We start from the raw sequence: 14554 nt of genomic DNA, 5'->3' as shown, positions 1-14554 counted from the left end.
ACCAGAGTTTGAGGAAGATGATTCTGATAATCTTTCTACCGAATTTCCTTGAGATGTATCACTTGCAGTAGTCTCTGGATTTGAGTCATATTGCTCCCCCTTAACATATGCTTCAGTGTCAGAAGAATTTCCACTGTTTTGTGGAATCTCAGAGCTTTGAGTGATATCAGGACTTATTGTATCAGAGTCAAGATTTAAAAGTTCAACATAAGGTACTTCATTTTCAAATCTCAACTTGTCGTGGTTATCTGCATCTTATATACCTATTATCTTCTTATCATCAAAAGATACATGTATAGACTCCATGACTGTTATTGTTCTCAGATTGTAAACACTAAAGGCTTTTGTAATCAACGAATATCCTACAAATATTCCTACATCAACTCTTAGATCAAACTTGGTAAGCTGCTCCGGATGAGTTTTGAGAACAAAACACTTACAACCAAATATATGAAAGTATTTCAAATTTGGATTCTTCCCTTTCACCATCTCAAATGGTGTCTTTCCATGCTTGTTGATCAATGTTGAATTCTGTGTAAAGCACTGCATCATAGATGACCTATTTGCACGTTTTTGTATGGTGTTTCCTTAGAAAATGTTGCAATAAGTATGAAATTATGACCCTATCACAACACCCTGATTTGGGTGTTACTATAGGCATAGAGACATGTTGCTATAGCTCAATACATCTCTAGTGTTGGCATAAATGTCTTATATAATGCAACCCCACATGGGTGTGTTGCCATAGACAGCTGAATAATTTTTTTTAAAAACAAATTAACTCAAAATTTAATTTATCTTTAAAAATTATTAATTTGAAAAATATTATTTGTGGAGTTTCTTATAATGTAAAAGTCCGAAAAATAAATAAATTATTCATATTCTATAAATATCAAAATATTTAATTTAAATTTAATATTAAATGAATATATTTTAAAAATTAGTTTAAATAAAATTAAAATATCAATTGATATCACTAAAATATTTCTTTATAAAAAATAACAGATGTAATAGTTTTAAATTTTCATAAATTAATGAAAGTAATAAATGAATTATAATAATTATAATATTTGTAATTTAAAAAAGAGTTTGATTTAAAAAATTAAAAATAATTAGTATGGATCGGATTGCTTAAACAATTGGGCCTGAAAGCTAACATTCTGATAAAGCGGGAAGTGAAATATTGGCATAAAACAGAGGGAACATATTCACTCTCGTTTCTACTAAAAAAATTACTCGCCTCTCTTCATCTTCGGTCACTCGTCTTTCTGTCTGAATTAGGCTTCTACCCCTAGTTTCTCACCGCGGTCTCTTTCTATCTAATTTAATTTAAGGATAAGAGAGACTGATTTGGGATTATAGTGTTCAATTAGGGTTTGAGATTTGAGGGTAGTTTCGATTTTAAGGTATGTTTAGCCCCAGGTTCAGATCTGTTGCTGAAATGACTGGTAGTTTCGATTTCGATTTTATACTCCCACTTCTTGTAAGAAAAAGGAAGATTTCGTTGCTCTTCCTTGTATGGATAAACTTCGTGAAGAACTTTCTTGTGCTGTAAGTGCTTTTCCGGTTTGCTTATGTTACTCTATCTTGTTTTCGGTCATTTTAATTTTGAATAATGGTGATGTTTGTAAATTTGAATTGTCGAATAAAATTTACTTGGCAGATCTGTCTAGAGATTTGCTTTGAACCTAATACAACTCCATGTGGACACAGGTACAATCATATAATCATTTTTTGGGACAAGTAGTTGTTCAATTTTGGCTAAATTGAAATTTGAGAAATCGGGCTTCTGGAATATTGACAAGAAGAGCAAGTGAAGATGCTAGAAATAAGGCACGGATAAGAGAGTAGCACTTGGCTGTTCAAGATGAGGATGCTGCGTTGGTATTGAGACTATAGAGAGAAGAGTTTATGGAAGCTTTTAGGCCATCTGATGAAAAATCAGCAGCACCACAATAATAAAGAAACTCCTCTACTCATGTGGCTAGAGCTAATTTGAGAGCTATAACATCAAGAGCCATGAACATTCGTGTCAGGCACTTTCAAGTTACTTATATGTGGCATTGCTCCTTTATCTATTTATTTGAAGTTTGTGAGCTATGTCTAATTATAGTTGTTATATATTTTTATATAAAGTTTGTGATTGTGTCTATTATGTTTGTGATATTATATTATTTGTTAAAGCATCTAAATCTTTGCAGATAATATTAGCTCTCAGTTGAAGCTGCATCATTATCACACAGGTAGGGAATCAAGGGTTGTGAGAGCCCTCACACTTTTAAAAACTCATATTTGTAGGTAAGACTATAATTTAATATGTTTGTCTTTGGCATTATCAGATTTCTATGGTGAAGGGATTTATAGTTAATAAAGGCCTCACCTTTTTGTAAATTTAGCTATCAAGGTCATGTTTCAGCTGCATTGGTGCTTGATGGAGTTGATGTCACTGGTCCACATTTACACATTGTGAGTAGGGATTGGGTTATTGACATCTAATATATATGTATTTGATAGTTAAAAAAGTTGTAATTGTACCTTATGATTTTTATAACAGATTTACCCTCATGGATCAACTGATTCCCTGCCTTTTGTTATAATGGGATCTGGTTCACTTGCTGCAATGGCCGTTTTCGAATCTAGATACGCCGAGGGGATAAATGTAAGTAGTGTGCTTCAGAATTGTCCAACATGAGGACCGTAGCTCCTCCTGTTTAGTTATTTTGGGTGATAGTAGCCAGCCTTATTTCACATCAATCAATCACAAGTGCACATGTTATATTGGTTATTTATATATTTGCAGAGGGACGATGGAGTTGCTTTGGTACGTGATGATATACGGTAAGGCATATTTAATGACTTGGGAAGTGGAGCAATGTTGATATATGTGTTATAACTAAGATATGATGTTGATCCTTCATGGAACGATAATTTGCAACCTACTCCTTATCAACCTCCCTGATCATATGATTTGTTTGTACAAGGGTACAAGGAGTGTAATATCCCGTATTTTTAGAATTATTATAATTATTATTTGAATATATATATATATATGCTTTTATGATTTAGAAGGAATAAAATGGTGGATATTTTATTCATGTTTGATGAGTTGGTGTTATTAAATGGTAATGTGCTAATTGTTAAATGTTATATGGATCCGTGTTAATTTCTGAAAATATTAACTTAAATGTATTATTTTCAAAAGTTATTTGAAAGCCGATCTTATTGATATCGGTAAATTGAAATTGTTTTGTAATATCCGGGAAATATCGTGCAAATATTTTTATCATTAAATAATTATTATGTGATTATTATGGGAATTTTGGTGAATTATCTGATGATTGATATTTATATTTGGGTGTTTATATGTGATAAAGTGTAAGTATTTTGATTTTTAATATGTACAGAATAAAGTATAGATAATTATGGTATTTTTCTGGTAATTTTTTGGAGTGTTATATGATTTTGTAAGGATTTATAGATTTAATAATTATTTTCTGAGAACTATTTTATAAAGCCGGGAATCGTCCAACTTCAACCGTTTTTGCGTTTTTACAACCCGAAACTCTTCGAAAAACTCCTTCCTAACCTAATCTTAAAATTCTGAACATTTTCCTTATTTTGACTTTTTCGATCCGGATTACAGTTTGACTCGTACGAGTCCCAGCACAAAACTTTCGATACGATAATCATTTCGGTAGATCAATAAAACCCGTATTCTCGAGAGATGGGATATTTTTACATTATTTTCTCATAAGGTGTTTTATAAGAAGTTCGGTTTTGATAATTATCCAAATCTGGTATTAAATTGTATCATTTTTATAGTTACTTAGCGGCTAAGTAATCTAATTTTGGATCCGATATATAAATGTAAATTTAGTATTAAATTCTAGAATGTTTCAAAAATTATGAAACTCATATTTTTCTAACTTTGAAATATTTAGAGAATTTTAAAATTATTTCGGAAATTTTTCCGGTTTTATTTACCCGCACGTTTGTTCGTTTAATCGTAAAATGCGGGTATAGCGCATGAGTCAAAATATTTTAAAAATTATGAAAATTTAATTTTATTAGTTTTTAAATATTCCGAGAATTTTAAAAGTATTTTGGTAATTTTTCGAGTTAATTTTACTCGCAAGTTTATTTGTTAAACATCGTAATGCGGAACAAAATTGGGGCTTGCAGGTGGAAATAAAGATGCGTGGCATTATTGTGAGTACATGTTAAAATTGTGTGCTGCCTTTCTACGCATGTCAGCAGTTAATTTGTTAAAAAAAATACAAACCCCCCAGTACCCCCACCCCCCAGGCGCCATGCACCACCCCACCCCCAATCCCCTCCCCGCCACCCGTGCTCCCCTGTTAATCCCCCTTCCCTTTCCTTTATTTATGTCTCTCCTCTCTCACTATCGTATGTATTTAATTACATTTGATTTTCAAAAATTCATATCTTACGATCCGTTCGTCCAAATTTCAATTATTATATACATAAACGATCAGCGCTTCGATACCTACGCATAGGTATATATTGCAAGATTTTGAGAAGAAAATTTGCGGAGCATATTTTCCGTTTTAATTTATTTTCGGGGCGTAGAAAAAGAGTTTGGCGGCGTTGATTACTCCACATGACATTTCAGCATGTGTATTTCTATGGCTATGTGTGACGCCCTCAATCTCGGGGTTAGGAAATGAGGACCCTCACACCTCTAATTTACTAATTAAATAAGCATAAACCTCGATTAGCAACTGACAGGATCAAACAGTCATACATTATAACTTACAACCCCAAAATAAAATTTAATAATCATATTCGATCCCGGCTTGGAACCGACAAATGACCCATTGTATCTTTACAACTCTCTAGTTAAGCGCTTGCTCACTCAAAAAAACTTTACTACCTGCTCTGGCAACCAGAAGCCCTCAACACGATAGGGACCACCAGGTACGCTCTTACGAGCAGTGCGCCTAAGCCTAGCCATCTTCTTGCTTAACTGCCATGGTTAGATTTAAATAAAACATATGAGTATAAAACTCAGCAAGTAACTATAAAGCAGTTTTACAATATCAAAATCCATAATATACTTTACCAATCTCAGGGCATTCTACTTTATCAGATCTAGGTGGCAGATTTCTATCTTTCGGGTTAAGAAAGGGTTATGAAGGAAAAATTTGGGGCTTTCAAGGAACAAGGCTCAAAGTAGGGTGAGAGCCGACATTCATCACAAATCATTAAGGGATCAAAATAGATCTTTCAAAAAGGAAAGCGACAATCTTTTCATTATATGGAATCAATTATATGATCAACAGAATAACAATCAGGGTTCACGAGTTATAAGCTTCACAATATCACAATCAACTCTTTTCAAAGCAATATAAACCATTTTCATTTTCAAAGAATCAATTACTGAGTAGGAAATTTCAATTCCTTTTAAAATAATCAATATGGAACCCTTGATTGGACCACTTTATCTTTCATTTCATTATAATATGGGTGATCAGCCTGTAGCGACCTCCATCCTGTCTTTGAGGTACCAAATGGCATAATTTCAGCCTTAAACTGGACTAGCCCCGCTAGCCTCTTACTATGACTGGACTAGTCCCACTAGCCTCTTACATCCCAATCTAATCCATCAGGAATTCGTTTGGAAAACCTTGAGTTGGAAAAAGTAGGTTTTCTAAATTCATTTTATCATTACCAAGAATATGAAATCATTCGGACTCTTTCAAGTCGAAATTCATTCTTAGATTCAATTTCAAGAAATCAAAGTTAAGGAAATGAATCAAGGATAGGAAGGTGCAATTCTAGGGATCTTGAATCAATGATAACAAGGTACTTAAGTTAGAAGAATCAAAACTGTTTCAAGGATCAATAGGGAATATGGTGATCTAGGATTGTAGCATCATTACAAGGGGTTCGTAAAGGTACTTATAGGGTTTATAACAGTTCATGGTATATCAAATAAGTAGAACAGGAAAAAGAGTTACCACAGGGGGTTGGATCAATAAGCTTATCAATAACAGTTTTACAAGATCAAAGACAGGGTATCTCAAATCAATAACAGGGGTTCATTATTTTAAAAGTTCAATACTTTACATGGCATGAACAATATCCTCTCTATAACCATTTATACAAATAATTAGAGTTACTTTCTTGAATTCGCTTTCCTGAAGGTTGAACTACTGCCACCTAGTATACCCTTCCCTTTCCTAGCCTGAATGCCCTCACGCTCCGAATCTACAATAAAAACCAAACCCTTAATCAGTTTTCAACTCTCGTTCCCGGAACGTTCACTCAATACGATAGCTCGGTTATACTCTTGACTCGAACTATACGAGTTTAGCTTATATACACACATGCAAATAGTACATAACACATTCTTTTCTCGTAGCCTCTATATCTTTATATACTCAATAATCAACTTATACTCGCTTTAATCTCGACTATTCTTTAAATCAAATGATTATAACACATACGAGTACACGATTCATACACAACTAAATCTTTACGATTATAACTATCACTTATAGCTTTTAAAATCAATCGTCTTAGTTCCCTTTTTCTTTTATTCCTTAATTCGAACCACATACTACAATCAAACAATCAAATCCATAGACATTTACATATACACACCCAATCATTCTTTCGATTATCAAAAACCAAGTTTCATTCTAAGTTTATATGGCCTATTCGGCCTTCTTGCAATTACCAATCACAAAATCAATCAAATACTCGCTTAGTTTGTATAAACACATACGCATTCAAAAACCTTTAAAGAATCATTTTCCTTTCTTTCAATTTACAAAAACTCGAACCATAAATATATATATACAATCAAATTTCTCAAAAATTACACCATGCAACTTTAGTTCTAGCATAATCCACATTTAAGCTATCACCCTTTTCTTTATTGATAAAATTCGAACCAAATCATACATATATGCTCACATGCAAATCAAATTTATCTCTTAATTAAATAAAACACTCATTTTTATCACAATTTTCGAATTACACATCAAAACATCACTTAGTGACTCAAGCTTTAATCAAATTTTCCAATTAAACATGCATGCATTCACTTAGCATCAAATCAATCTCTTTTAGAGCCATTTTCCATTCGGCTAAAATCATAAATCACAATTCAAGGACCAAACAATGACATGCATCACTAGTTCTTCTTTTAAACCAACATGCAATCATATTTCTCACTAATTAAGCTTACTTTACACTAAGATCAAGTCACAAAATCTAATTCCCCTTTTTATTAGTACAAATGCCGAACCAAAACCCCAACATACAACCCTCAAACTTGATTTCTTAAGCATCCAATCAATTACACAAGTCCAAATACTTTTATAGCAATCCTTTTATCAATCAACACACTTAAATTTCAAAGGAAGTACAAAACCCTTTTTGAACTCTTCAAGAAACCAAGACATGCAAAGGCTACATAAAATTTTTAAAGGGCATAAAGTTCAAAAATCACATTAGTACAACTAACACATCATTTTCTTAAAATCCCATCGGCTCTCCTTGGATCATGGCCGGTGGTGGTCGAACTTAAGAGTGCCCATAACGGGTCTCCTCTTGAGTTTAAGCCACAAAATCTCTTGAATCTTCTCTTATGATCATATATCAAGAAATCGTATTTCCTTGAACACAATCATGGAGATGGAATCCATGAAACTTATATAAACACTTACATGCAAGTGGTGTTTGAGTAGTATATCGAAAATAGAAGCTATGGATGGTGAGACCTTTGAATTTGGGTGAGTATTTGGTGTTGCATGCAAGAGAGAGAAGAGAGATGGGGAGAGAGCCGAGAGAGAGTGTTCGAGAGAGAGGAAGAAAGAAATAGAGGGAGAGAGGGGTGCTCACAGAAAGAAAGAAGAAATAAGTGGGGGTGAGTTTATATTTGTATTAGGGCCAAGGGTAGTTTATTAATTTACTAATTCCCTTTTTGTTTGATTTATCCTTTCTTTTTACTCAAATAAGATAGAAATCGAATATTGAATATATCCCTCTCGGAAAGTTGAAAATTATTGCGAATGAAAATTTTAAGACGTAGATATCGAAATTAGCTTTCCAACCATTACTTATAATAAAATTTTGAGCGTACGGTTTATTTTATATGATTTTCACAAGTTTGTGCTAAATATAGCATTTTATCACATAAAAAATCAATTTAAAATGCAACGATCATGTAATAAATCCGTCCGTCATTTTTAGAAAGTCTCTAGGACTATTTCGAAGATAACAGAACAAATCTCATGCCTTTATCTTACTCAGATAATTTTATAAAAATGCGCGAAGGTTAAATAAACCTTATTTAAATCAAATAATTCCCTTAAATCCATAAAAATATTAACAGATCACGTAATCATGTATACAGAAAAGCAAGCACATAAATGAACACATCACAAATCATGACTGATCATAAAAAATTTCTTTCTTTAATATTATTCCTTTCTACGTGTACCGGGTCACGTTCAGCCTGACGGCCCGACGCTTAGCGTTTCATTTACGCTTCACAATATCGTTATCGACCGACACTTTACTAGAACGCATTACTTTACTCAAGCATTTCATTTCACATAATAACAAATAATTCACACTTTAAATACTTTAATCCCCTTTTTAGGACGGGTTTCGTTCTTCCTGACGGCCCGACAACATAGCTTAACTCCTAAGCTGACTCTTTAAATTGGAACGCTTCTAATTACGCTCCTAGATACTAATATACAGTAAGGGCAATTAATCAACACTTAATCACATAATTCATATTTACAGCACATAAATCACACTTTATTCACTTAATTACGTCGCAAAATTCTCAGTCGTCACACTATGAATTTCGGATTTTTGTGGAGATATTTTCCGGACATCAGATATTTTCCTCGGGGTGATCAGAATTTATTTTGGGTAACGATTTTGAAATTCCACCTTCGTACTTGTGTATAATATAGCATGTTAGTGTTTATATTCTTATTTCATAAATTTCAGAAGTTGTTGTAGAAGTCGCTTTTGGCCGTATTTTTCGTTTCTGGCATGTTTATACGTGCAAATATAAAGTATTGTGTGTTTTGAATTTATTGATTTTATTATAGTACAATTGGATTGTGTTGATTGAAATTGATTTTGAGGGGTATGACCCCGGGAAAAGTCCGTTTTACAAAGACGTTATTTCAAAAGTGTTTCTAAAATATTTATTTCAATTTTGAATTATTATCTTTTATTATTTTCGAAAATCATAATTTGATTCAATTATTTATAATTTGTTTTGATTTATTCTTATTTTATTCGTAATAAATAAATCGTTTGTCCGTTTAATAAGAAACGAACGCGTATAAACTCAGAAAAATATTCCGCTTTTATTAAAATTACTTTTGAGACCCAAATTATTTTGTTTCGAAAGGTCTCTTGTTTTGCGAGTCATTTATTATTCGGTAAATCATATTTTTGACCTGATTTCAGTTTTAAACGTACTGAGTCGAACCTTTTGGCGAACCGAGGCATGGGTTATATGAATTATGTGATACGTGGATTATGTGTTTATATGTTATGTGAATTACGTGCTTGCATGATTCAAGAGTCTTGTGTTTGACTGTTGTAATTATGTGTGGGCTATCGTATGGGTAGACGATAGGATTTTGACGCGCAGTTCTTCGAGTAATCATCGTTTAGACGATTAAAGTTGTATATTTTAATTATAGATGCGGATCATTCGAGTTGATCAGGACAAGACGGTGGATAAAGAGTGAAATGGAATGGTACTAGATATCTGGCTTCTAGAAATTGCAGGAGCAGCACATCAACGAATTGTCAAAAGGAAAGACAGTGATGCCATGAGATGTCAGAATGAATGATTGTGTTATTGCGAGTGTGACTAACTGCTAAAAACCCAAAGGCAAGTATCCATATCATCACTTATTGTTCAAGTGATATTTATTTTGAATCCTATTGTGCAAGTATTGCTTTCCTATTCCTAGATCAACATAGATAAATGTTTTATATGTCGCTGAATTAAGTGTTTATCATGTAAATACTCTTCTGCTATTCTATGTCCACAGTAGCTAAATGTTTTTACTTATCAAATTAATAGATTTATAAATGTTTTGGATTTTGAGGAAAATGATTTGGTTTTGCGAGTATTCTTGCGAGTATTCCTACCCAAGTGAATGGGGGAATAAAAGTTTATAAGGGTGTTGAGTATTATGACCCCTTTCAATAAAATGTTTTAAGATTGGATGGTTGCGTAAGAGGCCGTGGCGGCGGTCTAGCGTGAGCTATGTGTTATACAGGATATAACACCTTGCTAGGCCGATATGTGCCTTGGGTACCCCTTTGTTTAGTTGGATATGCTTCGACATACCGGTGTTGCTCCGCGGCTGATCACCGGCGGTAACACACCGTCGTTTAAGGATTCCAATCTAAATTATTATAATACTTTTGATAATCTTATAAGGAATGGTTTATCAAGTTTTGGTTTTGTATAAAAAGGTAAAATATGGTTTTGATTCAGTTTCTGATTTATGAGGATACTTACGTTGTTGTTAAATATCAAAGGTGGTATTAGTATAGATGATTGATGTTGACTTCAGTATGGGATGTTGTGAGCATCCAAGTTGCATTGATAAATAATTTGATATGACAACAAAATGAGTATTAATATCAAGAGTTCGGTTTTGAATAAAGGTTGTGATTTAGTCCATAATCATTGTTTCATATTATTGTTGTTTACGATATTTCCGTAAACACAGTTTTACGAGTTTTATTCTCATCAAGATTCAAAGTATTGCTGAAGCATCTCGCTTGAAAATATCAAAAGGGTTTTGAATATAATTAAGGAACCAATTATGGGGTTCCTCAACTAAAATTTTCTGATTCAACAATCATGATTTTAAAAGTTCTGCTCTATTGCAGACGTGGGTTTTATATCAAAAAGACCATATATATGTTATAATGAACTTGCTGAGCATTTCTTCCGCTCATACTTGCCTGTTTTTAAATTTAACCTCCAGTGAGGATTAGCTAGCGCTGTTTAGCCGCGTAATTCGAGGAGGCAAAGAAGAAGCTCTTGGAAGGTGGTTGGTCCAGGGTTTGCGGGCTAGTGTAAGTTCTGTTATGAAAAGTTGTTTATATTGTATTATATTATAATTGGGTCATTTTATAGTTGGGCCTAGTATACTTCTTTTCAAACTTACTAGCGGGATAGTATTGAATTGGAATTTGTTGAAAAGAATTTTAAAAGGAATTGAAATTCTTTTATAGAATTTGGAATTCTTGTTTCTAGAACTGTAACCTTAAAAGATCTTGGATTAGTTTGGGGTCATAGATGCTAAATATCTTCCGCTGTCATTTGCATTTTGATTTAACAGGTTAATTTGGATTGAGGTTTAATAGTGAGGACCAAATCCTCTAACCCCGGATATGGGGGCGTTACAAGGAGTACTTGAGAAATTATGAGATGTTAAATCCTCGTACTTTCACCAGTGAAAAAAGATACTCTTTCTCTAAAAAGACTGGTAAGTACATTTGTTATTGCCTTGTATTTGTCTCGAACATATTTATGTTCTCTAGGATGAAAATGATACGGGTCCATTTGATTGTTACGTTCTGGAAAAGTACCTAACAAGTTTAGACAAATGACCCTTAGTACTGCTATTTTAGTTGTACTGTGTCTGTGGCTTTGTGTAGTAAGCTGTAGAAATTAAAAAATTGTAAGAAGTGTTTTCTTAAGCACTGTGAGAGACTTCTCATCACAGTCAGTAGTCTTGTGATGACTATGACTATGATGTTCTGTTTGTATGTGTTGTAGCAAGTTCCGATGCATGGAATAATACCTGATGAAATGACTGGATTTAGAGCATCAATCTTGGAAGGTGTGATGACATTTGCATTGGTTTACACAGTCTATGTAGCCGTAGATCCATATTGTATTTATGCTTTATATAGTAAGTACGTGGCTTAGTTGTCTCTGAAGTAATTGACTATTTGGTAACGAGTTGACTTGAAAAAAGTATTACACGTATGTGTACATTCATATTTTTCCCAATGTTTTTTCGATTGTATTTGACCTTTGTACTTTTAAGCAGACTTCTGTAGCATTTGCATAATGTGAATTACTTTATTTTGTTGTATATCCTAATTGAAATCACGGTGATTATTTGTATCAACTACATGATTCTGTAGTACTTAATATCAAGAAGGTTACACAATTTTGATGTTAAGAACTGAATGTATATTCTTTGGTAATTCATCTAACAGTGCACATATCTAAAAATGGATATAAGAACTTGTCGGGTGTACTGGTTTTGGGAAGGGTTGGATAAAGAAGGGTGTACTGGTATTGATAATTAATTCATGTTTTTTTGTTAATAATTAATTCAACCTTTTTTTCTTATCATTTGGGTCCCAGATTGTGCAACGTGAATCATTGTCAGTAGGTCTTAAAACAGGAAGGAGGAACTATTTCAACAATAACCCTTCCCTTCCTACCTCCTCTCTAAACATACCCGCCATATTTAGAGTTAGTACCAATCTTGCATCATTACAGCCTGTTACGGATCTCGATGGATTAAAAGAAGGACAATAACAATTGAAATTACAGAGTAGTGAGTAAGTTTTGAGAAAAAAAATTACGCGTAATTGGTTGTGTACTTGTGCTTAAAAACATAGTAAATTAACCAGACACGTCAATATCGTTGAAACTTCTGTTATAAGATACATCATACTTGTTAAGTATGTAGGATTATCATTTATATAATTGTATAGTTATACTTGCATTGCATATTAATCATTTTGTCAACTCCTTTATTTTTACATTATGATGTTCTTAGATTATGATATTTTTACATTTTAATCGAATCTTATAACTCATGAGATTCACCCTTTTTCAACTCCTTTATTTATATCTGCCCTATGGTGCTCTGATGAGAAGTAATACTTCAGATTATATTTCTTCTTCGATGTTTATTAATTTCATATATATATATATTTTTCTTCTTCTTCATCTATAGGGTGAAACTGAAAACAAGAGCCAGATACCTCGGATATATGCAAACATGTGATTCCTACTGGGGCCAGAATGCAGTCCGACACAATAGACCCCAAACCAAAGGTCTCATCTCTTTATGGCTGCATTCTAGTATTATTTTTAGGTGTTAATTAAGTTCAATTGTTATTATTCTGCTCCTCCATGTTTTACCTTACCTTCTAGAACAGGTCTGGAAACCTTATATAATAACAAAGCAGAGAGAAAGATGGACAAAAGAAGAGCATCAGAAATTTCTTGAAGCTTTGAAGTTGTATGGTCGTGCTTGACGACATATAGAAGTTTTACTAGGCCAGCATGGAGAGTGAAAAGACGAGAAAAAATCTCGCATTGTATCAGACGTAAGATGCTACATCATTCAAATTTAACTCCCTGTGATGTGAAATATCCTTTTAATACAATTAAATAGGATCTTTCACATCATCAGGGTCTATAAATTTTATCCGAATGAAGTAGCATTTTACATCTGATGCATTGTTAGATATTTTTTCATCTACTACTTTCTGCATTACAGGATGGCTTGTTGTCTACTTATCTATGGTATGTTTGCTTGTTTTGATTGACAATTAATTTAGGAAATTAGATTCTTATACTTTAATATGAAAAGCCATCAGGCTTGCAGAGAGAATTTGGTTTTATATATTTTTATTTATTTAATAGGATGTTGTTGAAAAAGTCGAGGAAAAGTTTACTAGGAAGCTCTTTGATGAAGTTGCCAAGGTTAAGACACAGGAGCTGATGATACTCCTCTTACCGGTGGTCGTAGAACTTAGACCATTTATTATCTCTCTTCTACGTTATTTTCAAAGACTTGTATGCTTTTGCGGTATCTTGCACGTTTAGTTATTAGCAAGAGTACTTGTATTTCTTAAGATATGTTTTGGTATGATGGATTGTGACTGTTGGTTGGACAGAATGTAACGGTTGGATGTGTAGTTAAGACTGGTTGGATGAATTGAATTGGTTGTGAATGTGGTTGAATTTATGGGAAATCAAGTATTTGAAAAGTATATTTCATTTTTTTACAGTTCAGGTGTTGCAATAGTCTATTAATATGTTGCAATAGGGTGCTAAATTATGCACATAAATTTTTTTTTTACAACATTAAAGGTATTGCAATAGGTGTATTACCATAAATGACAAAGCGCCCCATGTGTGGGCCCCACCAGTGGGACCCAGCCACGTGTCATGCCCATGCGGGGCCCACATGTGGGGCCTATTTTTTGTCAGTTAGTATACCTATTGCAACACCATGTCTGTGTTTCTATACTCTGAAAATTATGTTGCAATTGATTTCTATAGCAACATATTTTGATGTGTTGCTATAGATTGACACTGGTGTAAGGTTAGATACCTATACTGACGGCCTTAGACCCAACACCGAAAAAGTGTTGCAATAGACCCATTTTCGCCTAAAGCAACATTTTAGGGGTCTATAACAACACATTTTTTATGTTAGTTAAAGCCATCTATGGCGTGGTGAAGCAAGCAGTCTGCACAGCCTCA

At 33.3% G+C, this 14554-nt stretch overlaps 1 protein-coding gene across 9 annotated transcripts; it reads left to right on the top strand.

Annotated features, from left to right (window-relative positions):
- The first annotated feature begins 1175 nt into the window (after nt 1–1175).
- LOC141702508 (proteasome subunit beta type-7-A-like) lies at nt 1176–14031 on the top strand. Of its 9 annotated transcripts, XM_074506165.1 has the most exons (13): nt 1176–1551; nt 1714–2092; nt 2202–2298; nt 2397–2466; nt 2555–2659; nt 2801–2838; nt 9708–9901; nt 11016–11106; nt 11373–11519; nt 11813–11876; nt 13014–13114; nt 13219–13588; nt 13709–14031. In XM_074506165.1, exons 2-7 carry the CDS (start codon nt 2020–2022, stop codon nt 9769–9771), a joined length of 447 nt encoding a protein of 148 aa, XP_074362266.1. In that variant the 5' UTR covers nt 1176–1551; nt 1714–2019; the 3' UTR covers nt 9772–9901; nt 11016–11106; nt 11373–11519; nt 11813–11876; nt 13014–13114; nt 13219–13588; nt 13709–14031. The 9 variants fall into 9 exon arrangements, with proteins under 9 accessions (XP_074362266.1, XP_074362265.1, XP_074362270.1 ...); XM_074506164.1 differs by having other exon boundaries at nt 13014–13588; XM_074506169.1 differs by lacking the exon at nt 9708–9901 and having other exon boundaries at nt 13014–13588.
- The last annotated feature ends 523 nt before the right edge of the window (nt 14032–14554 follow it).

Source organism: Apium graveolens, unplaced genomic scaffold (genome assembly GCF_009905375.1).
Source record: "Apium graveolens cultivar Ventura unplaced genomic scaffold, ASM990537v1 ctg5253, whole genome shotgun sequence".
Classification (NCBI taxonomy): Eukaryota; Viridiplantae; Streptophyta; class Magnoliopsida; order Apiales; family Apiaceae; genus Apium; species Apium graveolens.
The sequence above is the reverse complement of the archived record's forward strand: the minus strand, read 5'-3'. Positions and strand labels throughout refer to the sequence as shown.

What these genes read in the sequence shown, in the direction of transcription:
- LOC141702508 (XM_074506162.1), top strand. Translation starts at nt 2,020, where the DNA reads ATGAACATTCGTGTCAGGCACTTTCAAGTTACTTATATGTGGCATTGC. An exon ending in TATCTATTTATTTGAAGTTT is followed by an intron (nt 2,093 to 2,201) that starts GTGAGCTATGTC and finishes AAATCTTTGCAG; the next exon opens with ATAATATTAGCTCTCAGTTG. An exon ending in GATACGCCGAGGGGATAAAT is followed by an intron (nt 2,660 to 2,800) that starts GTAAGTAGTGTG and finishes ATATATTTGCAG; the next exon opens with AGGGACGATGGAGTTGCTTT.